This window comes from Taudactylus pleione, unplaced genomic scaffold (genome assembly GCF_031769625.1).
Source record: "Taudactylus pleione unplaced genomic scaffold, aTauple2 ptg000203l, whole genome shotgun sequence".
Taxonomy (NCBI): Eukaryota; Metazoa; Chordata; class Amphibia; order Anura; family Myobatrachidae; genus Taudactylus; species Taudactylus pleione.
The window spans coordinates 5,194,643-5,221,577 of record NW_028284605.1 but is presented as its reverse complement, the minus strand read 5'-3'; the positions used below and the strand labels follow the sequence as shown (position 1 = coordinate 5,221,577).

Sequence of the window (26,935 nt, the reverse complement as noted above, 5' to 3'; positions counted from 1 at the left end):
GTGCCGATGCCAGCAAGCGTTCAACACAGCCCTCATTTACACTGACCTGACTTGTTTGGGCATCCTGGGTGTCCCAGATGAATTGTGGGATGGTTATTTGCATAGACAGAGGCCAAGTGTTTCAGAGTGTCTTTGTTCTCCACTGTGGAATGATAAATGTATTAGTGGTCATCACATTTTATAGATTACTAGCTATTATTATAAAATAGTGTTCTGCTCTATAGATCAGCTCTAATAGGTGAAACTGAGAAACCATTTGAGAACAAGTGGTCTAAACTCCATAACAAAACCAAGATGTAAAACTACTAAATGGGAAAGTTAAAAAACAAGGATTTCAAGAATGGTCAAGAGAATTTAAAGCTCGTCACCTAATGGTAATCTATGTGGTAACATTTATATAAATATACCAGATTTAAAATCTATTAATTTGCTGTAAAATGACGTATAAGGTCATGAAAAAGTAATACAAATCACAATGAATGCCATTATCAAGTGTGCATCATCCACATTATGGCAACATACACGTACCACGCTCACCTGTGTGCACTGGGTTATCATATGGGTACGTGACAAGCAGAGAACCACCGTCTAAAACTACGGAAAGTGTGAAATCTTGTTTTAAGATTAAACCATTAATAATAACATTAGTCTCTTCCTCCCTCTCTCCAACAGGTCCAGAAGAGTTACCTATTAAAATAACAAGAAAACAGTAATTGACTCTTATAGTCCATCATAGATGTAAATGAATGTGAGCTACATTTATATCTAACATCCCCACATAACCATTGCATACATAATAAGTGATGTAGAGAGGGTCTATAGTCATACAGTGCCTGTCACGTTTATTTACAGAGGTCTCACTAACTATGGGACTGATGTATGGGTGCATGTATGCCTGCTTGCAGAGCCTTATCTCGCTTGAATTCAGATAGAGCACGCTCAGGGAATGAGCCTACTACGCAAAGAAGGACTTTGCAGAGTCAAAAGCATTTCAATCTCATCTAAAAGTTACAACCATAGAGGCGGAGCTGGGATGAGATTGGCACACCCGCATAGGAAAGGTTCAGCAAGAGCATTCATGTAAAATGATCCCAAGCAGACTGGTGTGTAAGAGAAAATAAGTCTCTTTGGAGATGTATCGTTTAAATCTAGTACAGGGCAGGTGCAAGTGCGCACCGATGATGATGACTAGTAGCAGACCAGGTGTATAGGCTACACACACAGATGTAGTCGCATAGTAAGATGCGTGCAAGCTCTACATATGAGTGAACTGTCACTTTTTTATTTCCGTGCATGCTCTCCTGAGCAATGTACTCTGCAACTCTGTATCAGACCCTATAGATGCAATTATGCACTACAAAGCACCCCAATAGTACTCATTCTAAACGAATACCCCTTTCAGGCGTAAGCAAAAACACGGAAATTTGCCTGGGCACAGCAAGACGGCCCGGGTCCTACTTATGTCTGAAAGGGTGTAACATAGGTTGACAGTTCCGGGCCTGCAACCGACCAGGGTTATTCCCGGTACTTGCAACCCGTATCCGTTCCTCGGCTTATGTCTGATAGGCATGACCTGGGTCATGCCTTAAAGGGCTTAATCCACTGTTAGACAGAAGACCCGCGTCACTGGAAGACCTGGGTCCAGTGTGAAGGGTAATGACTTGGGAATAACCAGGGTCCATCACCCTGGTGTGAAAGGGGGTAAGTACTGAAACCCCGGCTTCAACCCTTGCTCGGTGTCCAGGGTCCGAGCCAGGTTAAAGCCAGGGTTTATTTCTGAAAGGGGTATAAACGTGAATAGGTTTATTTCTCATACCCTTGGAAAACTTTTTCAGATATCTTAAGCTTGGCGATATTTCAAGAACATCTTAAGGTGTAGTATCAAAAAATGACTTGTAAAAGTATTGAATATTACATACTTTAGTGTGCACAATGCTTAACAGGCTCAAGTTTGTGTGCATAAAGAAGGAGTTCCTGAGAGAGATCACCAGTCATAAGAAACAAAAACAGAAGATCATATGTCAGGGTCCAGGCTTGAAATAAATAAATAAAGTTGTATTAACTTCTTACTTATGAAGTCGGTGTCCAGATCCTTGCCATTGGCATTGGTTTGCCCCATCTTTGAGTTACAATCTTTCTCCGTTGCTTTCTCTCGACCATCTGGGTTAACCAAAGGCACAATAACGATTCTTGTTCTGTCAATTAGCTAAAAAATAAAAGCCAAGTAAAAAAAAAATGCCTAAACTATCAAATATCAAGAATAATAGAAAACAATAATAATAAAAAATAATAAAGACAGGACTGGAAGTTAGACAATCTTTGACTCTAAAGCTGTTCTCAGTCTAAAACTTTTTTTTTTTTTATATGATTTTATTTGGGTTTTCAAACATTTTAGTTATACATGTTAGAACATTAGAATATTAATACAAGAACATTTGTTGACATATAAAATACATAACATATAGTATTTGAGAAATATTACATATTTAGGTCATTTATTGTTAATCAACAGCGATTAAATTAAATAATATAGAAAAAGGGAACAAAAAGAAGAAAAGAGAGTAAAGAGGAAAGTAAAGAAAGAGAGGAAGGGGAGGGGGAAGGATCATCGGCAGCCCTCCCCCACAATTCGCAATCAATATTGAATAGGGGGTTTAAAACACTCTAGTTTCATACCAAGTTTTTCGGAAACAGTTATGAATTTGTTGTTTAATTGTTATACTCAAATAGTCAATAAAGGATTCCCAAATTTCAAAGAATTTTTCTATTCGTTGTTCTTTGTGTAATGATGTTTCCATCCAATCCATTTTAAAAGTGTTAAAAAGTTTTTCTTTGAACATTTGTATGGTTTGGGGGGGGGGGGGGAAAGAATGTATCCACTGCTGGAGTATGCATTTCCTCGCTACAGCCGAGATTATCAAGAGCAGTTTTCGGCACCCTTATGAAATCCTAGAATCTGTTAAAATTCTAAAAATAGCCCATTCAGGGGCCAATGATAGATAATTTATTAACTCTGAAATTGCAAATTGTTTTATTTGGTACCGGAATCTTTTAATAGAAATACAATCCCATAGACAGTGATAGGGAGAAGCTTCAGTGCTAGTGCATTTTGGGCAATTGGAAGAAGAAGAAAGACCAATTAAATGCCTACGAGATGGTGATACATAGCCCTTGTAAAATAATTTAAAAAACATTTCTTGGTATGTGATCGCTGTAAGAATTATGTTATAATATAGAAGTGCCTTTAGAATTTTTGATTCGCTAAGATCCGGGAAGTGTTTCTGCCAGCGAGTAATACCAGTTTCATAATAACCGCAGTAATAAGGAGTTTTCAATATTTTATAAATTAAGGATATGGCTCCCTTGGAGTTTTCTGGGGTTTGAAGAGCCGTGTCTAACAGATTTGTCCAGTCCATGGGAGATAAAAAAAGAAATTACTTTAGATATATAATGTTGTGCCTGCATGAAGGCTAGATTATGAATTTGTATAAAAGTAAATTTAATATGTGCTTGAGAAAAAGGAAGCACTCGATATGTATCTGGATTTGTAAAGTGGCAAATTTTATTTAAACCGTTAGAATCCCATAAATTAAAAGGAGAGGAAGCCATTCCATTCTGAACGTTTACAATTCCCAGTAGCGGAAGAAACAAAGAGTAAGAGGCATTTAGTTTCCACTTGTTGCGAACAGTATGCCAAACCGACCACACCGACATTAGAAGAGGATTATTTAATACTTCTTTAGAGTAAGAAACTAATTAGTTCAGTATTTTCAAGAAAATATCTATCCATTGAGTAATTAGAATACAAACTGGAGTGTGATATCCAGTCTTTTATTTGTCTACAAACCGCTGCTTCATTGTATATTTCCATGTTAGGAAAATTAATTCCCCCCTCCGATTTATCTCGTTGTAGGAATTGTAGACTCATGCGAGGTCTCTTATTTTTCCATATAAACTGTCTAAAAGCCGCATCAATCCGTTTAATATCCGCTTTAGTAAATACTATTGGTAGTACCTGTATAGGATATAATAATTTGGGGAAAGTAAACATTTTTATAAAGTTTGCCGTACCTAGATAAGATAATTGTAGGTATTGCCATTCTTCCAATTCTTTAATAGCTTTGTCTATAATATATTTGATATTGAGAGAATATAGATTGTAAATATTTTTGGGTAGTCTAATACCCAAGAATGGGATATCAGTATCTGTCCATTGTAATCTGCCAAAATCTAAGCTATTTTTGGTAACGGAATTGTTTAAGGCCATTATTGTGGATTTAGAGTAATTAATGGTAAAACCAGAAAATTTGCCAAAATAGTCTAATTTTGAGTGAAGGGGAAACAAACCGTCACATGGATTTGAAATAAAAAAAACATATCATCAGCAAAAGCTGAAACTTTGACTTCTGTTTGTCCCAAAGGAATACCTTTAAGAAGGGGCCAAAACTGTAACACTCGCAACAGTGGATCCAATGCCAAGTTAAACAGCATAGGGGACAATGGTGACGCGTTCCTCTATACATTTCAATAGAATCTCCCAGCAAACAATTAATCAAAAGTTTTGTATGAGGAGAAAATGTAGAAATATTTGATCATGTGTATAAAGGAGGAACCGAATTGTCTAGTCTGTAAAATTATATATAGACAAGGCCATAGAACTTTATCAAACGCCTTTTCGGTATCTAAACTTAACATTACATTTGGTGAGTGACGGTGAATTGAAGAGTATAAGGCCGCCACCGCTAAACGGACATTTTGGACTATATGTCTACCATGTGTGAAGCCAGTCTGATGTGGCAATAGAAGAGAGGGAAGCATAGATTGTAGGCGGCTTGCAAAAATTTTTGCTAATATCTTGTAATCTTGATTGAGGAGGGTAAAAGGTTTGTAAGAGGAAACGGATGTCGGGTCTTTATTGGGTTTTAATATCAAGATTGTATATGCGTAATTGAACATAGGATATTGAACTGTTCCTTTTTGAATCTGTTGAAAAATATTCTTGAGAGGGGATAATTACTTCTTTTAAAATGTTATAGAAGTTTCCATTAAATCCATCTGGACCCGGTGATTTATTAATTTGTAAGCTATTAATAGCAAGTAGAATTACATCCTCATCTATCTCGGCATTAAGAATCTCTCTTTGCTTTTCAGATAGTTCAGGAAGTTTTGCTTCTTTGAGAAAGGAGTTTGAGAATATTGGATCTATAGGGGACTCAGCATATATAGACATAAAATAAGAATGGAAGATTCGAGATATATTAGTTGTGTTGGTTACATTAACATTGGTTCCTGTGTCTAATAATTTTGTTATGAACTGCTTTTTAATTTGTTGCTTTACCATATATGCTAAGATTTTACCGGATTTACCACCCTGACGGAAATAAGTATTTTTAGTATAGTCTAATCTAGTTTGAGCTTCTTATAACAAAAAAGTCTCCAAAACCTGTTTATGTTTAAGATATAGACTTTTATTACCAGCAGTCGTAAATTGGAGATACTGATGGTAGGCCTCTTTTAAGCTATTCCGCAAAGATTGTAATTTTCCCCTGCGTGCACGATTACTTCTAGCTACATATGAGATTATATGACCTCTCATCACCGCCTTTGAGGTCTCCCAAAAAAGGACCGGCTCGTCCCAGTGTTCTATATTGTTATCTACATACTCTCTCCATTTGTTTTTTAAAAAGTCTTGTAAATCATGGTTTTGAGATAGAAAAGAGGGGAATCGCCAAATATGTGATGAGTATGTGATGTCATTGCAGGACAAATTAAAAAGTATAGGGGCGTGATCAGAAATGAGGATAGAGTCTATAGTTGCATCTTTAACTCTGGAGAATATAGAATCTGCGATTAGAAAATAATAAATTCTTGTAAATACGTTGTGTACTCGAGAGTGGAATGAGAAATCTCTGCCAGAGGGATTATGCAGTCTCCACAAACCAACCATGTTGTGTCACGTATTTAGGAAGTTTACACCATTCACATGGCTTTGAGATGTGGTTGATATACCAGCCGAATGATCTAAAGAAGGGTTATGGAGACAGTTAAAGTCACCCCCTATTATTAAATTTGTAGTATCATTTTTCATTAATAAATTTAAAATTTTCTTAAAGAAAGTCAAATTTGGGGCATTAGGCGCGTAAAGATTAATACTACTAACTTTCTCACCATGGACCGTTAGAGTAATCAGAAGAAATCGGCCCTCCCTATATGCCACCACCTTATCAATCGTGTATTGAAGGTGTTTGCTGAATAATATGGCTACTCCACGCTTTTTTTTATCAAAAGAGGCAGAAGCACACTCCTGAATCCAGGCACTTTTAAGTGTAGCTTGTGGTCCTCTTAACCAATGTGTTTCCTGTAACAAAACTATGTCAGGGGTGTATTGTTTAATGTGTGATAAAACCTTACGTCTTTTGACTGCAATGTTCAAACCTTCCACATTCCATGATAGAAATTTGATAGAGGAGGAAGCCTCCTGAGCAACTATTCTTGCGTACCTAGGATGGGTCGTCATCCTATTCCAACTCTAAAAATGGAAAATTTGTAGGTCATCCAATTAATTGCAAGCTCGTCCCGTCCCAACAATCAGGACAAGCTCAACATATTTGCAGTCTTAGCTGCAGCGAGGAGAGGGAAAAGGGCCACAGACAGATCCGAAAAGTAAAAAAAAAGGGAAGTAAAAAAAAAAAAAAAAAAAAAAAAGACGACCAGAAGTACAGAAATTTATAGGTTTTAGATAGAAACAAATAGTGTTGTCCAGAAGTGGCAACATTAATACAGCAATCATTTGAACAATTGGTATGAGTTACTGGAGTCCCACTCCAACATAAAGGAGTACAATTTTGAGAAACCAGCAATCTCATAATACAGCAAAAACAAATAAGAAAACACAACATAGTTTCAACCATTTGGAGGTGGATTCGTAGAAGAATAGTGTGCTGGAATATTAAAATGAGCTCGAGCCAGGTCAGGCGTTTCAAACATCATAAGCTTTCCCTCTATGAATACTCTCAATTTAGCAGGGTAGAGAAGGGCAAATTTAATATTCCCATGGAAAAAATAGTTGCAAATTGGGGTGAATTCCTTTCTTTTCAATACACATGAGCAGAGAAATCCTGAAATATTAACAATTTAAAGTTACATACCTCAAGAGCACGTTTCTTCCTGTATGCTATTAGTATATTTTCTTCATCACGGAAATTAAGGAATCTAGCGATAACTGGGCGAGGATGTGATTGGGTATAGTGAGGACCTCGATCTGGGCCAAGGCGATGAGCTCTTTCAATTAATACTGTTCCTGAATTAGTAGGAACATTAAGAATCTGGATTATGTCTACACTGATAAGATCTAAGAGATCGCACCTGCAATAGATTCGGGGATGCCTATGAATCTGAGATTATTGCTCTATTTTCGAGATCATCAATTTTTGAAGAACATAATCTGTTAAGAATGTGAGTCATCAGAGTTTTGCAAGGATAGAATCATGTCTTCAGCTGTGCTGATACGCTGTTCAGCTTCAACCAGTCGTTTAGTGTGAGTTTCTAAGTGGGAAAGTACTGTATTTAGGGTTGTTTGTAGTTTTGAGGACAAGAGTTTTTTGCCTCTTTACAGAGGGAGTTTTAGTTTGTGGAACTTTGGTCTTGTCCATTTTATCAGTAGGAATTTTATCTACGAATCTGTCCATACTATGGACCAATAAACCAGCTAGAGACTCGATAGCACCTTTGGTGTGTATCTATAGAATTATTACATTATCAATATATTTTACTTTCAATAGCAGAAGTATTGAGTAATGGGAAAACAGCAATGAGACTTAATTGTAATATGTACCATACAGTTCAAAAATTGTCAATACTACTAATTTCAGAGACAGTTTTGTATAATGACTAGAAAAATATAAAAATTTTAGCAGATTCTAGATATAAATTCTAAACTTTGTCTGCAGTTTCAGAAATAACACATCCAATCAACCACAAAAACCACTGAATGAGAGGTATCATGAAGTGTCAATATCTAGCTATTTCTCAACTTTGATGTCCAAACCTTGTCTGTTAATCATAATACGTAACATTAATAGACCGGAAAGGACACTAGATGGCAGACTGAGACCATAAATTCCAGTCTGAGTAAATAGAATGAATAGCGTGATGTAATACAGGTTGAGTCTCCCATATCCAAAATGTTTGGGACCAGGGGTATTTTGGATATCGGAATATTCCGTATTTTGGAATAATTGCATACCATATTGAAATGTCTTATGAATAGGGCCTAAATCTAAACACAGAATAAATTTACGTATTATATACACCTTATACACACAGCCTGCATGTAAGCTTTATACCATATTTTCAATAATTTTGTGTCTCAAAGTTTGCGTACATTCATGAAATTCATTTATGTTTCATATACACACAGCCTGTAGGTAATTTTATACTTTGTTTAAGGCACAAAATTATAAAAAATAAAGTTTGTGTACATTGAACCATCAAAAAGCAAAGGTTTCATTATCTCAGTCATGCTAAAAATATTCCGTATTTCGGAATATTTGGATATGAGAAACTCAACCTGTATTGAATTACCTTTTAGCTAGTGTAGCAGAAATACATAGAGATGTATGTATATTAACCTATTTATCATTAAATGACATAACATTGAAATTAATAGTCTATATATAGAAAATCAAATAGACTTAGATGGTATTAGGAATGAAGGGAAAGGGCAGATAGGGAATATAAAGGAACAAGTAAATAGGGAATAGTTGGAGGTATCACCAAACTTAGAGGAGTTGTGTGTTACTCCAAGTCCAGTAGCGTCGGTAGCGTTATCGGGAAGTAGGAGCCAGATTTATTCGTCTGTTTTGAAGTGAAGCCTTCTGTCAGTACTGTCACTGGGAGATGGGGCTATTTATTCGGTAGTGTCAGGACTCATCAGCCACTGCAGTGTCACCACCGTCCTCCACCGCGAGCCTTCGGAAAAAGTAATCCTCTGGTGATCAGATGGGATCAATTGCAGGCAGGTGAGACCCAGCCTCCGCAGAACATCAAACAGAAGCTGGAAGGTATTTAGGGTGAGGAGACGCCGCACCTCCGAGGCACCCAAGCAGAGTATCAGGAGACCAACTTTGTGGCTGCTTGTAGGCTCCAGAGAGGGAACACTCCAGCAGTGATCCGGTCAGACTGGAATCAAATGGAGTGTCGGGTCCAGAAGCAGAGGATCACTTCCTACAGCCGCGAAGTAGGCGAGTCACTACAGCCGTGGGAATGGAGTCAGCCTCCGTCAGTGTCACCAGGAGATATGTTGTCAGCAGGGGAACAGGCAGCCAGAGCTATGGGTCACAGCATCTCTGGAATACTGGCGGGACCGCCAACAGTAGCAGGCATCACACAAATGTAGACACAAATCTCCGGTCAGCCGCCCAGGTCAGCACAGAAAGGCAGCACCGTCGGGGCTCAGCCGGAAGGTGGATCTTCCCCCCCCGGCCGGCCCACTCCCAAGACACCACCACAGGTATGGCACACCGCGTAGCAGCGTCAAAGGAGATACCGGGGAATAGGAACAGCCAGCACCAAGGATCCGAGGAGAAGGTAGGTGAGGCGGGGAAGGAGAGTCAGACTCAGGCTTCTTAAGGGATAGAAGTTAGCCTGGAGTTCGCGCCAATTTCTTAGGCGGTCATGAACGCCTCTCCGTTGGAGGCTGAAATCCGGGGAATGCAAAGAGCTCCCGCCATAAATTGTGATCCCTCAGTAATCTAAAGCATTTAGGTGACAGATTCCTTGGATATAATCCAAATAGATATAGATTGTGAGGGTGGATCATACAAAATTCTCGGCAAGCTTAGGGAGCTTCAGTAAAAAGCGGCCATGCACGATGCTCCGCCATCTGGAAGTCAGACTACAACTTCTAAACTGCTATTCCCAACCAATGCTTTTCAACAGGTTGAGGCAATGAGCCTTTGTGTAATTTGTCCGCAATAAAAGTTTTACTTGTATTGGTGACCACATGCAGGCCAATCTCGCCACTCGGTGCAGAGTGGCAGAGTTAGTGTACAGGTATCACAGGTTCCTGCTGGTAAGGTCACAAAGCAACCGCATACACAAGTCGACAGCCGAACCCCCTGAAAATAATTAATTTTGACTGGACTGTCCGAATTACTGGCCAATTGCCCCATTAGTTCTCTGCCCTTCATAGGTATTCCAATAGGCCCATGCAACATAGTCAAATAAACAAACAGGTGGCTCACCTTTGTAATTGCATTGTTCTTCTTATAATTCAAGCAGAGGTATTCTGCAAATGTCAAGAGCAGTTCTGTGCCGACTGGTGCGTTCCCATGAACTCCGGCAACAAATCTGATTTTCGGCTCCTCTGGTTCAGAAACATTTGGTTTGTTGGAGATTTCCAGAGACCAAATGTAGCGATATTCAACACTTTGACCCAATCTAAATCACATATGGCACAAAAAAAACAACTATCATATAACAAGATGCTACACTGTCACACAAGATGTTTTATAAATGAGAAGGTGCTTACATCAAATCATTCATAAGTAGATTCACTAAGCATTAGACAGATGTGGTTTAAATTCTATATTCCTCACAATTAAAAAGTGTAAGGGTGGAGAAACCCAGACCTGCACATGGGTGGACATCTTTTATTATCTCAATACCAAACGGTTAGGTCTAGACAATACAGGGCTGACGGCCCTGTGACGTCACACCCACGTGACGGCCTGAAAGGGGGAGGGGCGGGGATGCTAACGGGGGACCAAAAGTGTCCACCTCGCGGGCTCGCCACGCTTCGGGCACGGTGGCTCGCTGCGCTCGCCACAAATATTTACTCTCCCTCTATGGCCTAGTGGATGGTAACGCAGGAGCTGTCCAGCCTCCTGCAGCGGTCACATGGTGTCTACGTCACAGAGGTCCTTTCTCCAACTTGGAAATAGCAGCAACCAATACCAAACTGCATTACTCACAAAGGAAAAAAACATGCTATGGATACATTTAAAATCAGGTTTGGAATGCCCTTAATTTGCCTTATGTCGAGAAACAAAACAAGCCAACAAATATTACCTGGTTAGTTTAGTAATGCTTGGGTAGTTCAGATTTAGTCCACGTAGGGACTCTGAAAGGTCGTGATATGGTCTATACCGATAAAGATCTACATCACTGGAAGAAGTGGATAGCAGGAGATGCTCTAGGCCATTCTCAGCTGAAAGGTCCTTGATTAGGGTCTCAAATTCCTTTGTGTTAGGATCTGGTGTTTCTGGCTCTACCACTGATATTTTCCCTTTATCTTCTTTGTGGATATCTGCACCGGAACGGACAAGGGTGAAATTTGTAACCACTGCTTCTCCATCTGTGACGTTCACTGTTTTCACTACAGGAACATACCTAAGAGGAAAGAAAGCTAGTGAGGGTGAGATATGAAGTATAATTTTCCTATAGTACCACTCTTTAATCAATGGTGTATGTGATAGAAAAAACCTGAAACAGGTGGTATTCATCAATACATAAGTGTGTTTTTCAGGAACTCCCCAAGTGACAAGGAACAGCACCACTATACCAGGTGCAACTAGGAATGTACCATGTAGATGCCTAAATGACATTTGTGTGCTATGTTACAGAGAGAGACCTATAAGCTCTAAGATTACTAATGGAGTCTCTAATATATATCTAAAAGAAGATTTGAAAGTCCATGGGTTGAGGTAGACAATAACGTTTTTTGCGCCCATCTAACCCACTTTCCACTGGCAGCATAAGATTCGATGAGGGCCAGTTGCTCTATTTGTAGACCAATACGTATTTGTACACTATTGGTCCCAGGGACATGAACTAAATCGCTGTCCCTCCCAGCACAACTGATTTATCAAGCAGCCATTAGGTCTAGATAGCACAAGATCAAATTGTGATAGTATGCAGGGGAGATTTATTATTAAGTACCTCTACTGCATGGGGCCTAGCAAAAGTGTGGGGGTACTGACAAATAATTTTTACATGTAATAAAAAGTGAAAAAAAAAGACAAAATTAACCCCTTCCTTCCATGATGCCATTTCAAGCATTTTGCAGGAAATATACATATTTTGAAGGAGTATAAGGCAAGGTGGAAGTGCTACCACAAAAAGCTACCCAAATTGACATCAGATTATGTCTATCATTTTCTAGGATGCAGTAGAGAAATAACTGAAATCTAAGTGGTTGCTATGGGCAACACCACTTTTCTTTTTTAGAAGCTTTAGTAAATCTACCCTCCTTTCCTAACTCTTTCTACTGTAGGAACTGGCAGATTGTCACAACATCAAAAACAAAAGCCTATGCATATAGTACATAAAACAGACCTGATTCTAGTGTATAATAAGCATTCACAGGGGCAGGTGTGAAAAGCAATACCTACCCTCTCGCAGAGGCTGTGACTTTATATGTACCAGGCACCAGCAATCTCCAATAATCCCCAGCCTTGTCAGTGGTTACAGGATGATTAATGTCTGCCACGCTAACTGTTGCATTGAAAATGCTTCTTCCATCTGTAGCATCCAGCACAAATCCTTTGATTCCCTTGTGCACCTGAACAAGGAATAGAAGTTAGTGGTTCAGACATGACATGTTAATGGAGAACAAGCCTAAAAGCATCTACTCACCTGTTGTATGAACTGCAGTAAAGACCGATGATTACTTTCCCAGTACATAGGGAGTTCCACGGCCATGGGATATTTCACACAGCCCAACTCAATGGTCACTTCAAAACAGTTTGTGTTCAGATAGTTCCAGTCCTGCATGCCACCTAGGGATTTAATATGCACGTTACACTCTTGCACACATAAGTAACTGTGCACAAAGCAATCAAATATCCATTTCAATTAAATGGGAACTAATCAATTTATAGGAAAATTAAGTTGCAGAGATGTTGATAAGAACCAAGGAACTTTTGGGCTGATCTCCTTACAATGACAGCAGCATGTCTATGGAGAAACTAACCTCTCCCACTGCATGAGACTCTATATTCTGGTCTGCCATAAATCAAGTTGGTTGGTAGGTGATTTGGTTGAATGACCTGATCTGCTATTGTTAAAGCGTGCCCAGCACAGGTTTGTAAGATATACAGAAACACACCCACACACCGTACTCTTACTGCCTGAAGACACATGGGACAAGCACCACCTGACACGATCACCTCCAAACAGGCTTTGCCTGATCCCTTTCCAGCATTTCCCTCACCATGAAACTACACGTGATAATGCTGTTTGAATGGGCAAATTGAAAAGATACAATTACATAGTCGTGCACCTACAGATATATCATTATATTAGTGCCACATGCAGTATACAGTGAGGTGCATAAATATTGGGACATTGACAGAATTTTCATATTTTGGCCTCTATTCACCACCACAATGGCTTTGAAATGAAACAAACAAGATGTGCTTTAACTGTAGACTTTCAGATTTAATTTGAGGGTAATTACATCCAAATCAGGTGAACGGTGTAGGAATTACAACGCTTTCTATATGTGCCTCCCACTTTTTAAGGGGCCAAAAGTAATGGGACTATCAACTCAAAAGCTATTTCATGGACAGGTTTGGGCTATTCCCTCGTTATTTCATTATAAATTAAGCAGGTAAAAGATCTGGAGTTGATTCTAGGTGTGACATTTGCATTTGGAATCAGTTGCTGTCGACTCTCAATATGAGATCCAAAGAGCTGTCACTATCAGTGAAGCAAGCCATCATTAGGCTGAAAAATCAAAACAAACCCATCAGAGAGATAGCAAAATCATTAGGTGTGGCCAAATCAACTGTTTGGAACATTTTTAAAAAGAAAGAACGCCCCAGAGAGCTCAGCAACACCATAAGACCCGGAAGACCACGGAAAACAACTGTGGTGGATGACAGAAGAATTATTTCCATGGTGAAGAAAAACCCCTTCAAAACAGTTGGCCAAATCAAGAACACTCTCCAGGAGGTAGGTGTATATGTGTAAGAGTCAACAATCAAGAGAAGACTTCACAAGAGTGAATATAGAGGGTTCACCACAAGATGTAAACCATTGGTGAGCCACAAAAACAGGAAGACCAGAGTAGAGTATGCCAAACAACATCTAAAAAAGCCATTACAGTTCTGGAACATCCTCCTATGGACAGATGAGACAAAGGTCAACTTGTACCAGAATGATGGGAAGAGAAGAGTATGGAGAAGGAAAGGAACTGCTTATGATCCAAAACATACCACCTCATCAGTGAAGCATTGTGTTTGTTGGTAGTGTTATGGCGTGGGCATGTATGGCTGCCAATGGTACTGGTTCCTTGTATTTATTGACGATATGACTGCTGAGAAAAGCAGCAGAATTAATTCGGAAGCGTTTCGGGCAATATTATATGCTCATATTCAGTCAAATGCTTCAGAACTCATTGGACAGCGCTTCACAGTGCAGATGGACAATGACCCGAAGCATACTGCAAAAGCAACCAAAGAGTTTTTTAAGGCTAAAAAGTGGAATGTTATGCAATGGCCAAGTCAATCCCCTGACCTGAATCCGATGGAGCATGCATTTCACTTAATGAAGACAAAACTGAAGGGAAAATGCCCTAAGAACAAGCAGGAACTGAAGACATTTGCAGTAGAGGCCTGGCAGAGCATCACCAGGGATGAAACCCAGCGTCTGGTGATGTCTATGCGTTCCAGACTTCAGGCTGTAATTGCCTGCAAAGGATTTGCAACAAAGTATTAAAAAGTGAAAGTTAGATTTAGGATTGTTTAGTTTGTCCCATTACTTTTGGTCCCTTAAAAAGTGGGAGGCACATATAGAAACCGTTGTAATTCCTACACCGTTTACCTGATTTGGATGTAATTACCCTCAAATTAAATCTGAAAGTCTGCAGTTAAAGCACATCTTGTTTGTTTCATTTCAAAGCCATTGTGGTGGTGAATAGAGGCCAAAATATGAAAATTCTGTCAATGTCCCAATATTTATGCACCTGACTAATAAATTCCTAACTCAAAATACAGTAGTAGCAGAGCAATACATTTGTTGACCATTCACTGTATTTAGAGACAAGTGGAACTACTATGCAAGCATGGGCACCTAGCAGCATGTACACCATGGGATAAACAGTTGTATAAATGTCTGTTATGTACAAAGCCAAATGCATAAATCACTCAGGTGTGCACGATTTAACTCCAGACCAAGGAGCATCACCGGCATCACAGTATACAGTAGGTACTTTGTTTACCTGGAACATTATACCACTTTGCTCCATTGGTGATTCCTTGAGGAAAGTTTTCATTGGGATAGATCTCCTTACATGGACTACCCAGGAACATCTCATTGTTTTCCTAAAACAAAAAAAATTAAAAGAAAGAAAGAGGCCAAACCTGTTATTTGTTGGCTTTGAAAGCATAACAAAAAATATTATAAATGTAAAAACGTCAGCATTTCCAGAGCCTCTGCAACATAGTACCAAATACAGGGCTTCCACACTGCTCGTGTTTTATATGACCTTGGTTTTAAATAAAACTTGGTGACACTTTACCAAAAGGATGTTTCCATTTCTGATTATCATATGCTGTCAAGTTGAAAATAAACAGACAGTGTACTTTCACTCTGACACATGGTGGTGCTGTAACAATCTGGCACAAGTTCTATCAGTTTTACTCAAAATTCTTTATGAACTGTAAAAAATAATAATTATGGACGGAGAGGGTTTTCAGGTGACCAGCAAAATCTGGATGGGGAAAACAAAGGCTCAATGGAAAGTTAAATCTGGACTTTTTTGACCATGCCCACTGTGCTGTTTCCCCTCTGTTCTAATGTAAGTGGTACATTGCAGCTATAGGTTGCAGATGGCCAATCAGAAAACAGCATCTACAACACACTAGAGAGGAGATCAGAAAGACAACCAGAGTACAATGCTCACAGCAAATCAAAATTCAGGGTCTACTGTGCCTCCATTTTTTTTTTTTTATTTGCAGATACTCTGCTATGGTTAGCCACTGACTGTAGCTTTGCTGTGATTCGTTCAGATCACTGCATTCTGGATTCTAGGAGGGAGACTTCTGTCACTTTGTGTGTGTTTGAAAAAAATGACAGGAGCTGATTGGTTGGTACTTTATCTCCAAGTTTGATAAATCTCCTATAGGAGAGTTAATGAGTGGGGCCTTAAAGGGTCAGGAGACTCCTGTCTGTGTCTCCCAGCTGTCCTGTCCTCAGTCTGCATCTGAGTAAGGGTTACGGGGAGTACAGAGATTTCCTTCCCCCTTGAAGTCTTCTTTCAATAATACAACAAAAAAAGTTCAGCTTCTGGTTTTAGACACTCAAGAAAGCATTGTATAAGGAATAATAAAAACTTCACCCCACCCAGAAAGTCAGTTGTATGAAGCCACCAACCTAAATCACCCCATGTGCAGGACAGCAGGATAATGCAGCTTGATCAGTAAAACCAGATGACATAACTTGTCCATTCAAAATCTGGACTAATGTCTCACACCAGACAAATAAGTATTTATTAGTTATTGTAAGCCATTCAAAAACACAAATATGTACATTACGTTTGCCCTTAATAGGAATATTTCCCCTTGGACTTTCCCTGTGTTATCCTTCAGTACAGCTATATGTGTATGGTATGTAGATAAATAGTTTGTACTCTGTGCCTGCATCCCAGTGACCAGATATTATTTTACTATATAATAATCATGGGAATCCACGTCATAGCTGCCACAATGCATAGCTTCCACTGTGGAAAGGCTGCAGGAAACATTTCTACAACACAAGCGCTCCTATTCTAGGTGTTCAGTGTTTCCCAGCTTATTATCTGCAAGATTCCTATTTCTGATGGCCACCTGTCATAGCTGTAGTAACGCAGAGATCAGAGGCAGCTTTTGGTACCTGTACCTTAACCACCAAGTTCAGTCCCTGGAGAGGGACAGTCATAGTAGTCTGACTTTCATACAAGACTAAATTCTACTTTAGCTGTTGCTACCTTTTAAAGGTCAGAAGCTATCAACATATTTTGTGCTTTAATAGAGAAGGAAGGAAAAACAGATCTTATATTACAAGGTTACAGAGGTTGCTTTAAATAAAAGGGTTGAAGCCTTGAAAAAAAAAAATAACATCAGCCTTCCAGTAAAAGTAGGTGAGGCTGATTGTGTAAGAGTAAATACAAGGTATGACTAGGTTAATCTGAGTTGATAAAGAAATGTAATTGAGAACTTGTCCTTCATGGTTCATATATGAAAAAATACAGGTAAGTATTCGCAGAGACACATCGGTTCCCCAGGTGCTGGCAGCGGTCCACATTGTGCTTTGTTTCTCTAAGCCTCACCTTGGAATAGGAGAGAGCCAATTGCTGGAACAGAGCATCATCTGGGGATTTACTGTACATAGACATACCTTCTTCATCATCATCATACGGATAATTAACCACAAGGGAACCTGCAGATAAAAAACATGATTTAGAATATACTGCAAATATGCAAAAAAGTCAATTTAGATGTATACAAAAATAAAACATAACATAAGATACCGTCAAAGAGGTCACTTTTTGTTTTTCCAAAAGGCACGATAACAGGATCACAATAAAAATAGTTTAATTAAAGTACAACACAGGAAAATTAGCAGAGTTGTTTTGTCGAAAAGATGTCATGGGTTTAACAAGCTATGCCCACCTTTAGGAAACACAACATTAATATAATAAGGTAGGAACACCCAGGCAGCACAGAGAAGGAGTAATGAGGTATGTGAGCATTTAGCGGTGTCAGTGCCCTTACAGAAGTAGTCTAGGATACACTATGGCAGTGGTTCCCAAACTTTTTGAATCATGGCGCCCTAGAGTATCAGCATTGTTTTCACGGGACCCGTAGGTTAAGTTTGTTATTGACAAATTCATAAAAAATGTAGTGAAGTAGTAAAGTGAAGTAAATTGTGCTTACCTGTCATCCTTAGGGTCAGTTATGTGGTAGTAGACAGGTTTGCCCTTCGGTTTGCCCACATATTTACATTACATGGACCATAAATAATTTGATTTGGTGCTGGACCACCAACCTGAGGCACCCCCTGCAAGTGTCTCGAGGCACCAAGGGTGCCAAGGCACACAGTTTGGGAATCACTGCACTATGGTGTTGTACACTGAATACAACATGCACATACTGCAGATTACGGACCATGTAACTACATGATATATGCAGCACTAAAAGAAATGTGAAATAATTCTGCCAACAAGGCCTATAAAGGAGGCGTACTAACTATTGGTAATATAAATTTCATGTGAGAATAATACATATAGAGAGGCAAAGGGATGGGTGATTATGTCCTACGTGTGGAATACCTGTAAACATTAATAATTGGACAATTACACTGTATAACTAGGGATATTATCATCTGTGTATCACATACTATGGGAAATAAAGTGTTAGAGATTATGGCAGTGCTAGAATGGAAAAGAAGAAGATGCGATATTGGAGGTCAAAGCACAAAGTTCTTAATAATCTTCAAAATATTTCAACCATGGACTAGTAAATGACAACTGTGATTCTTTATATTAGTGCTATTACTTATTCTCAGAGACTGGAGAAACAAGACATTGTGCTACTAGAGAAAACTAATAAACAACATACCTCCATGGAGATTAGCAGAGAGAACAAATGGGTAACTCTTCAGCCAACTCATTACTGCCAATGTCTCAAGTTGTGGAGGCTCCGTGATCTGGAAGAACTGGTCGGGGAAATTACGATTAAGATCATAATTGTTGCTGTTGTTCCTTCCGACAACTCCGTCACGGTCTCCTGCACAGAAAGAAGCTGGTGAACAATGGTAGTTTGTACTCTGCTGTAATTTGGGAATGCGATTACAGGGAACCCACTGCAATTGGTATATAAAACTGAACCAGAAAAAAAAAAACTACCTGTCACTTGTCTACTTGAACAGTTTTAGAAAGTGACAGAAGTACCAGGGACAGAAGAGACAGGGACAGAAGAGACAGGGACAGAAGAGACAGGGACAAAAGAAAACAATCAAGTTTTAGTAATGAAACCAGCACACACAATCTCCATCACTCCCCAGCACATTAGGGGAACATAAACCAAATTTGGAAGGTGGCTCTCACACATTTATCTGCACACTTTAATTTATTAACCCAAGTAAAAGCAGTCATTTAAACAGTTGTATCAGTCAATGACCTAGTTAACCATTAAAAAGGGTAGTCCAATTCTGGATAACATAATAGTTAGGTAGTCCCTATACTACCCTCCCTCAGTCACTACATAGCCTGCTTAACAGCAATGAGCAGCCAGACTAGCCCTAGAGCATGGATAAACCAACCACTCAGACTTCCCAACACTGGAAGTAGTGTATGCAGTACAAGAACAACTACCAAGCCAGTATGGTTCCACAAACACTGGACTAACCTAACCCAGCAGCTTAAATAATTTGGATGGGTTCAGACCGCCTACAGTTACAGTACTCTCTCCTCTCTGTTACCAGAGCGGCTAGAGAGGTGGCTCAGTGTGGGTATCAAAGCGGAAATGTGGGTGGTAATACCTACAGTAACCGCTTTAACAATACTACTACTCAACTGAAACCTTATTGCTGCAAAGGTAACACAATGGCATGTCCACATCTCCACATCTGACTTTTACTGAAACATATTTATACCAAGATCCCACCCCAACTAATTCACTGATATAAAGCTTTTATAAAGCTGTACACATTTCAGAACAACTAAAATAAATGCATTACCTTCTTGTGCCGTCTCATATCCATCAGGGTTCATGGATGGCATGATATGGATTCTGGTGGTACGAAGTAGTTGTGTGACCTCAGGGTCAGTGCCATAGTTCTTGCAAAGATACTCAATCAGGTTTAGCAGCAGCTCTCGTCCTACCACCTCATTACCGTGCATGTTACCAATGTACTTAAACTCCGGTTCACCTGGAATATGAATAATAAAATTTGGAGCAATGTTCTTTCTTAAAATTCATAAAATAATATAATAATAATAGTTTGCAAGACAAGACATGTGACAGTGCAAATACATTATTTACTGGCATGGGGACACTAGCACATTTAATCATTATGGTCTCAATGAAAAGTAGCATCACTGCCACTAACCAAGGAGAAAACTTTCCCATGTTCTGCTGTCCCAGTCTTACCTGACCTCCGTAATCAATATCCCACTGTCTGTTTGCTTTTCTTTTTTTAATTAAGAAGCCATCATATTGCCTAATGTCTTTTATGACAAGTATCCAAACAATGAACTAAGATTTTTAGTAATGTTTAATACTTTCAACACTTATATTTGTAATCCGCCATATGAGCAGAAAGAAAAGCCCACATGTAAATAATCTGTTGTATGTACACATTGCCCCTATGACTATGACAGAACACTTGATATCTGACAGTACTGAGACTGGTTACCTGGCTCATGAACATGTGGGTTATCGGATATTGCCATGACATAGAGCTCTCGTAATTCCACTGATTTGCCAACGGAGTACAGGTAAGTGATGCTGGCATATTCACTGTTGTACTTCCTGAGGAATATCTCCATGTCAGAATAGTGGTGATGGCGGAAGTCTTGGGGCTGGATTGGCTTGTGAAGAGGTGGGAGGTTTTCAGCTTTTACAGTGACTGGAGGTTCGGTAGCAGGTAATGGGGCAATAGTGCTGTCTGGGGTATTATCAGGCACGGATACTGTAGGATTGAGCTGGAAGTCGAGCACAGTAGCCGGCCCTTCCTTTACTTCCACATTTATGATAGTTTGTGGCAGATAACTGGGAAGAGTAGACAAGGGGAGAAAGGTCACCAACATTCACACAATTCCAGTACAGGAAAATGCAGAAGCATGTTATATTCCACATCTACATGTAACAGCAAATACAAAGCTAACAGGAAGGTATGCCAACAGGTGTACTGTTCATATGACATAGCTAATCTTCCGTTTCTGATATTTTTCTGTTCTGATAACTCGTACATAGGGAAAAGCTACAGAAATGATTGGCTGATACATAGGAATAGATTTGTAGGGAGATTCACGCTCTGCAGCTTCAACAAGAATCTCAAGTGATTTGTGCCACAGTGTGACGTATAGGTAACACTGACATGGTACAATCCATTATAACCTATTGGAGGAGAGCGTTTACATTGCCAAATTGAATGATACCAGGAAGAATGCTCGCTGTACTTCACTACGCAGGAAATGATGAGCAATTAACATAAGAAAACACAAATCGAAAAAGATCAAGGACATTAATAAAGTTTTTCTGTATAACGTTGTAGAATAAAAGATGAAAGCATCCCTTTCCACAAAAACCTTGTAGCTCTGCGACATGATAAACCCCAACGCCGCATGCTACTTCTGAATTTAAATATAAAACCCATTCTCTTTCTTTATGTTGAAAAAGAAAATATAATTTTAGTGCCCACCATGCTGACTTTTGGTGAACTCAAACACACAATTCTAATCACATAAATCTCTCATTATAGTGTATTATTTACATCTTCCATATTCAAAACGGTGCACACCGGCTGACTGGTAAATGTTATATTAGGCAAGCAATATGTCATAGTTCTTTATTAGAAAAATTACCCAAAACCGGTAATCCATATTAAAATCCCTGTCGTTAAGGCTCTCCGCAGAACAAATGATCACTCACCCAATAACGGACGCTGTGATGTCATATGTCCCAGGAGCTAGCAATCTCTGGAAGTTTCCCAGCTTCCCAGTAGTGATGTTATGATCGATTCCTGACACAGAGATGATGGCATTCTCTATACCTTTATTAGTGACAGAGTCCCTTACAAACCCTTTGGCACCTATGTGCACCTGTATACAAACAGAGGGAACATAAATTAGTATTACACAAAATTCTTAAGCAACATCACCATTTTATAGCCATTCAACTACTAGCCATACATACAACCTTTTACATCTATGTCAAAAAGTGGAAGTGTCAGCAAAGTCCACTTTTGATTTAGTATGTAGATTGTATACTTGCATTTCCCCATAACAGAACAGAATGATTTTTTTGAAACTGGATTTGAAACAAATTCTAAATGGTTCCTTGTAAAGTAAGGAGGGTATGCACATAGGGCCTGATTCAGCAAGGATCGAAATTGCAAATCTGCACTCAGGCTACAGCTTTGCAGTTGCGATCCTTGCAGATATGGTAATGCACAGGAGGCATCACGCCCCCTGTGCATTACTTAACCGAGCTGCGTTGTCTAACGCAGCATCGATTAATCTTTGTACCATCGGCCGGCTGTGGTCACCCCATAGGGTCCTCCAGCCGGCCACCGCAGTTTACAGGAAGAGGCCAGGAAATATCTGTCACCGAACAGAGATCCTGACCTCTTCCCTCCCCAACGGCGGTGACACGCCTCCGTTTCGGGTAAAGGAGGCTATCCCTGCCCCCTCCCCCAAACGGCAGACTGTCAATTGCTTGCAAATGTACTCGCAGACCCATTCTGCACATGTGGCTTTTCGCTCCAAATTGAATATGGGCTTAGCCGCTAACTGAATATGGCCCTAAGGGCACGCATTTACTAGCAGAACAAAAAACTACTGCACGATTACGACATTGTAATCGTGCAGTCGTTTCACAGTCTGCTCGTTCATTGTAGGCACATCAATCGTCCCCTACCATGCTCAACCTGACGCTATAGTCATGTTGTCCAGCATGTTCGGCCGTTGCTTGATATCAGAAACGCATCGCTGGTCGTTTCCGACATTGTGCCCAATTCATGAGCGATTGATCGATAACGATATTATCATTCAAATCGCTCATAGAACAGCCCCCTGCTTCTCACAACAGCCTCCTGCTTCGCACTACTGCCCCATGCATCTCACAACAGCCTCCTGCTTCTCACCACAGTCCCCTGCATCTCACAACAGCCTCCTGCTTCTTACTCCTGCCCCCTGCATCTCACAGCCTCCTGCTTCTCACTACTGTCCCGTGCATCTCACAACAGCCTCCTGCTTCTCACTACTGCCCCGTACATTTCACCACAGCATCCTATATTTTTCCACAGCCCCTTTATTCTCACTCCTGCTTCTTAACACAGCCCTCTGCATCTCACCAGTGTCATCACAACCCCATCCCCCGCTGCTGGGGCCCAGCCACTGGGATAGGCTGGACGATCATGGATGACAGTTTGTATTGCAGCTACCGTAAGCATTATCAACAGCATGCCCCCGGGGCTGGGACACCTATAGATATTTCTTGCAGCCTCCATGCTCACCCCTTCCTGGCTGCCAAACATGGCGATGAGCAATGTCCTTTTTGCACAATGTAACCTGTATTTCCTGGGCTTCGCCATGGTGTCCCTGTCCGAGAACAGCATTGACTTCCATGGGCGGTGCCTACTGTTCACCGAGGGCGTGTGGCTGAGTGGGAACACCATGCTGGAGAGGGAGCACTTCACGGTGGAGGAGTGGTAGCCGGAGTCCGCCTGTAGGGTCAGCATAGAGATGGACATTGCAATGTTTTTGTTCCAATTCGAATGTGTCCCCTGGCTCTTGTGTCTGCATCAGGGCATCTTCATTGTCTGCCTCAGATGTGTTGCTGCTAATTGGCTCTCACTGTCTCAGAGAGCCAATCAGAGACCAGCCCTCAGCCTGCAGCAGTAGTCAGTTACTCACACAGCACAAGTATTTTCTGTGACTTGCTTCATTCCAAACCTCCGTTTCAGATATCCTCTTGCAGTTTCAGCACCCTGGCCAGCTCCTATACAGCAACTTGGTGCAAGATTTTTTTTCTGTCACTTGCTTCACTAGTCCAGTCCTGAGATTCAAGATATTAGCCTTAACGAACAAACCGAACCCTAAACTGGGGACTAATGGCCCCTACAGACTCCACAATATTGATAACTATTTGGCCTAATCCGACGCATCGGTATAACAACTCTTCATATTTGTGCAGAGTATGAACTACATTCTGTAGTGGGCGCTCCCGTGAGCGCCCACTACATGCAGGAAGATCACGCTGACGATTCTATGCAGCGCTATGCGGCAGGGGCCAGCATTTCGGGCACCGCATCGCCCAGTGTGTACGGACCACCCAATATGTCGGCTCGTCGGCGCTGGGATCGTGGATCGCATCGCTGGGTACACAATCATTTAGTGTGTGCGCAGCTTTAGAGATTGAGAAAAAATTTACTTGTGTTCTCCAAGCACTAGTATACTTTTGTTCTTGTATCTGAATTGTAAGGTTGGAATACCTTTACAGCTAAGAAGCTGAGACACTTGTTTTATATTACTAACCTTGAATATATAATCCTTCATACCAGTGTGCCTAACCTCACAATACTTGCCTGACTCAGCTAAGAAATTAAATAAAGACACCGGAGGTAAGGAGGATTCGCCTTATATACATTCAAGGTCATTTCTCCCAGCTGCTTAAGTTTTAACTCATTTGTGGATGGCTGTCATAGAGTTCCTTGTAAAGATGCAGTTTGGAAGCCCTAGGGTTCCAGAATGACGTAAAATATGTATGTGAGGCTATACTGGGATAGGAAACAAAGCACGGTTGTACATGGGCTAACAATATCGATCAGTAAACCTACTGACTAAAGGCCACATTCAATTAGAGACAAGGTCTGAGCTCTGACTTTTCACCATCATTGGAGGTTTTCTGGAGATAAAGTATCGGGCGCGTGCCCGATTATCCCCGTATTCAATTTGGATCCGGCAAAAACAGGACCCGGCCGAAAGGTAAGTAGCGAAAAGTCCTGTCAATTTTCAGGAAATCATCCTGGCACCCCCCTAATGGTCTGACATGGGGGGTCACTATGGGTACCCCCTGTTTTCGCCTGCTGAAGTAAAGTCGGGTTTTTAAATAGCCACGGCAGGTGCATAAATGCGCCTGTGAAGGAGGGGTGAAGAATAGCACTTAGCTTTTTTTGTACAAAAAATAACTATGCCCATCAAATTTGGGGTACATGAAAATGGGTGCAAGCATATTTTTAAGTCCCTACAGTCTTTTTTTTTAAAAATTCTACAAAAATGCATCTGCCGCTACTACCCGCATTCTAGAAAACACCTGCCGCATATATGGGAACCCCCCCTGAATTAATTTTGCTTGTTTAAAACTTTGTTCACCAATATTTTTTTTTACGCCCTGTGATAGGATCATTGGTAAAGTGGTCTGTGGCAGGTACATTTGTCCCAGATTCCTGTCTTATGTGTTTTAAACCTCCAGGAGAAAGTCTGCAGTGTAGCAGGCTTGAGTCTCGGCTTTTTGAAAAGCCGGTTTGGGACCTGGGGGTTGTGGGTGAGAGGAGAGGAAGGGCTCCACCCACGGCCACTCCAGGTTTTGGTTCTCTTAGCCTGGTAACAGGCTTGTTAGGGTTTCCACCTGAGAGTGGCCAATATAAGCCTAGTGTGTTGAGGGCTGATTGTCTCACCTGGGAGAGCAGACAGGGAGTTTGCTCAGAGACACTTGAAAACCTAACTGTAAGTGTTGTGCTGTGCTTTTGTTGCTGGTGAGGGCATTAGGCCCTGCCAGGTTCTGGTAGTGAGGGAACTACCTGTGAAGTTAGTGCCCCGACAGGGCTAGGATTTATGTTTATGTTTTCTTTATGTTGTTTCTGTCATTGTACAATAAAGATTGGCGCCGGCCAGCTTGTACTTGCATCCAGTCTGGCGTACTGTTTTCCAGCTGCTGTGTGTGAAAGGAAGGAGTCCTCTACCCAGGAGAGGGACCCCCTAACCTAACTGTGTCACAATATGGTGGAGAATGCGGGCAACCACACACACTAAAGTTGCAGCAAGAGGAAAACTTTCCATTTAAAAATTAAAGGGACAGACACCCAATTTGTGAGTGTGGAAATAACACTGTCCTTGGAGTCCCATAGAGGAGGCGTCAGCCAATGCTCAGAGAGGCAAGGTTCAGCTTCCAACCTACACCCCAGGACAAAATGGAGGACATTATTAAGGCCTTGCTCCAAGCTACAACAGCTCAGCAGGAATCTACCAGGGCTCAGCAGGAAGCTACAGCAGCTCAGCAGGAGACTAACAGACTTCAACAGGTCTCCATTGAGGAAACCCGCCAGGCCTTAGCGGAAAACAGCCAGGCCATAAGAGAGGTGGTAAAGCACCTGGTCGCCCGGCCCAGAGATGTTGCTACTGGTCCTCCCACCCCCACTCACTCCGTACGAGCCAGTCACTTCCTTCAAAAGATGACTTCGGGCGATGATGTGGAGGCCTATCTCGCCGCATTTGAAAGAACGGCCGAAAGGGAGAGTTGGCCCAAGGAGCAGTGGGCAAGTCTGGTGGCACCTTTTTTGTCTGGGGAGCCACAAAAAGCATATTTCGACTTATGCCTGGCTGATGCCAAGGACAATAAAAAACTAAAACAGGAGATCCTAACTCGCTTGGGAGTCACCACCTTTGTTCATGCCCAACGGGTCCACCGCTGGGAGTTCCATAGGGACAAGCCTCCACGTTCACAGATGCATGACCTCGTCCATCTGTCCTCAAAATGGCTACAGCCCGAGACGCTGACGGGACCACAGATCGTGGAAAGGGTCGTGATGGACCGGTACCTGCGATCATTACCTGTGACTCTGCGCAAGTGGGTGAGCCATGCAGACCCTAAGTCCGCGGACCAGTTGGTCGAGCTGGTGGAGAGGTACGTGGCGGCTGAGGAGCTGATGAGTATGCCCCACCGAGCCCCGATGGCGCACCGGCGAACTCCCACAGACACTGGTAAGACTGCTCCAGGGGAGAAGGGTGCTGGGCGGTGGAATGTACCTAAGACTGAGGGTGTAGAACCTGGAGACAGGCCTGCCAGGCCAGGAAGGTTCTTGCCCCGTAAACGACTAGACATTAATATGACTCAGTGTTTCCGATGTGGTGGCTTCGGCCATATTGCCGCTAATTGTTCACTTACAACTGAACCTATGCAATGTGATACTGCTCATGTCTACCTCAGGGGGTCTTTCTTTGCACAGA

General features: G+C 41.1%; 1 protein-coding gene across 1 annotated transcript in view; it reads right to left on the bottom strand.

Annotated features, from left to right (window-relative positions):
- The window catches only part of CPD (carboxypeptidase D), a 97,267-nt gene that overhangs the window by 20,049 nt on the left and 50,283 nt on the right, over positions 1-26,935 (bottom strand). Inside the window, exons 4-16 of the mRNA XM_088477776.1 lie at positions 21,639-21,808; positions 20,401-20,756; positions 19,723-19,914; positions 18,603-18,770; positions 17,312-17,421; positions 15,224-15,326; positions 12,637-12,779; positions 12,393-12,562; positions 11,071-11,391; positions 10,245-10,440; positions 2,071-2,206; positions 538-687; positions 47-142 (exon numbers count right to left, since the gene is read on the bottom strand). Coding sequence (XP_088333902.1) covers positions 47-142; positions 538-687; positions 2,071-2,206; positions 10,245-10,440; positions 11,071-11,391; positions 12,393-12,562; positions 12,637-12,779; positions 15,224-15,326; positions 17,312-17,421; positions 18,603-18,770; positions 19,723-19,914; positions 20,401-20,756; positions 21,639-21,808 — 2,311 coding nt within the window. The remainder of the gene's footprint in view (positions 1-46; positions 143-537; positions 688-2,070; positions 2,207-10,244; positions 10,441-11,070; positions 11,392-12,392; positions 12,563-12,636; positions 12,780-15,223; positions 15,327-17,311; positions 17,422-18,602; positions 18,771-19,722; positions 19,915-20,400; positions 20,757-21,638; positions 21,809-26,935) is intronic.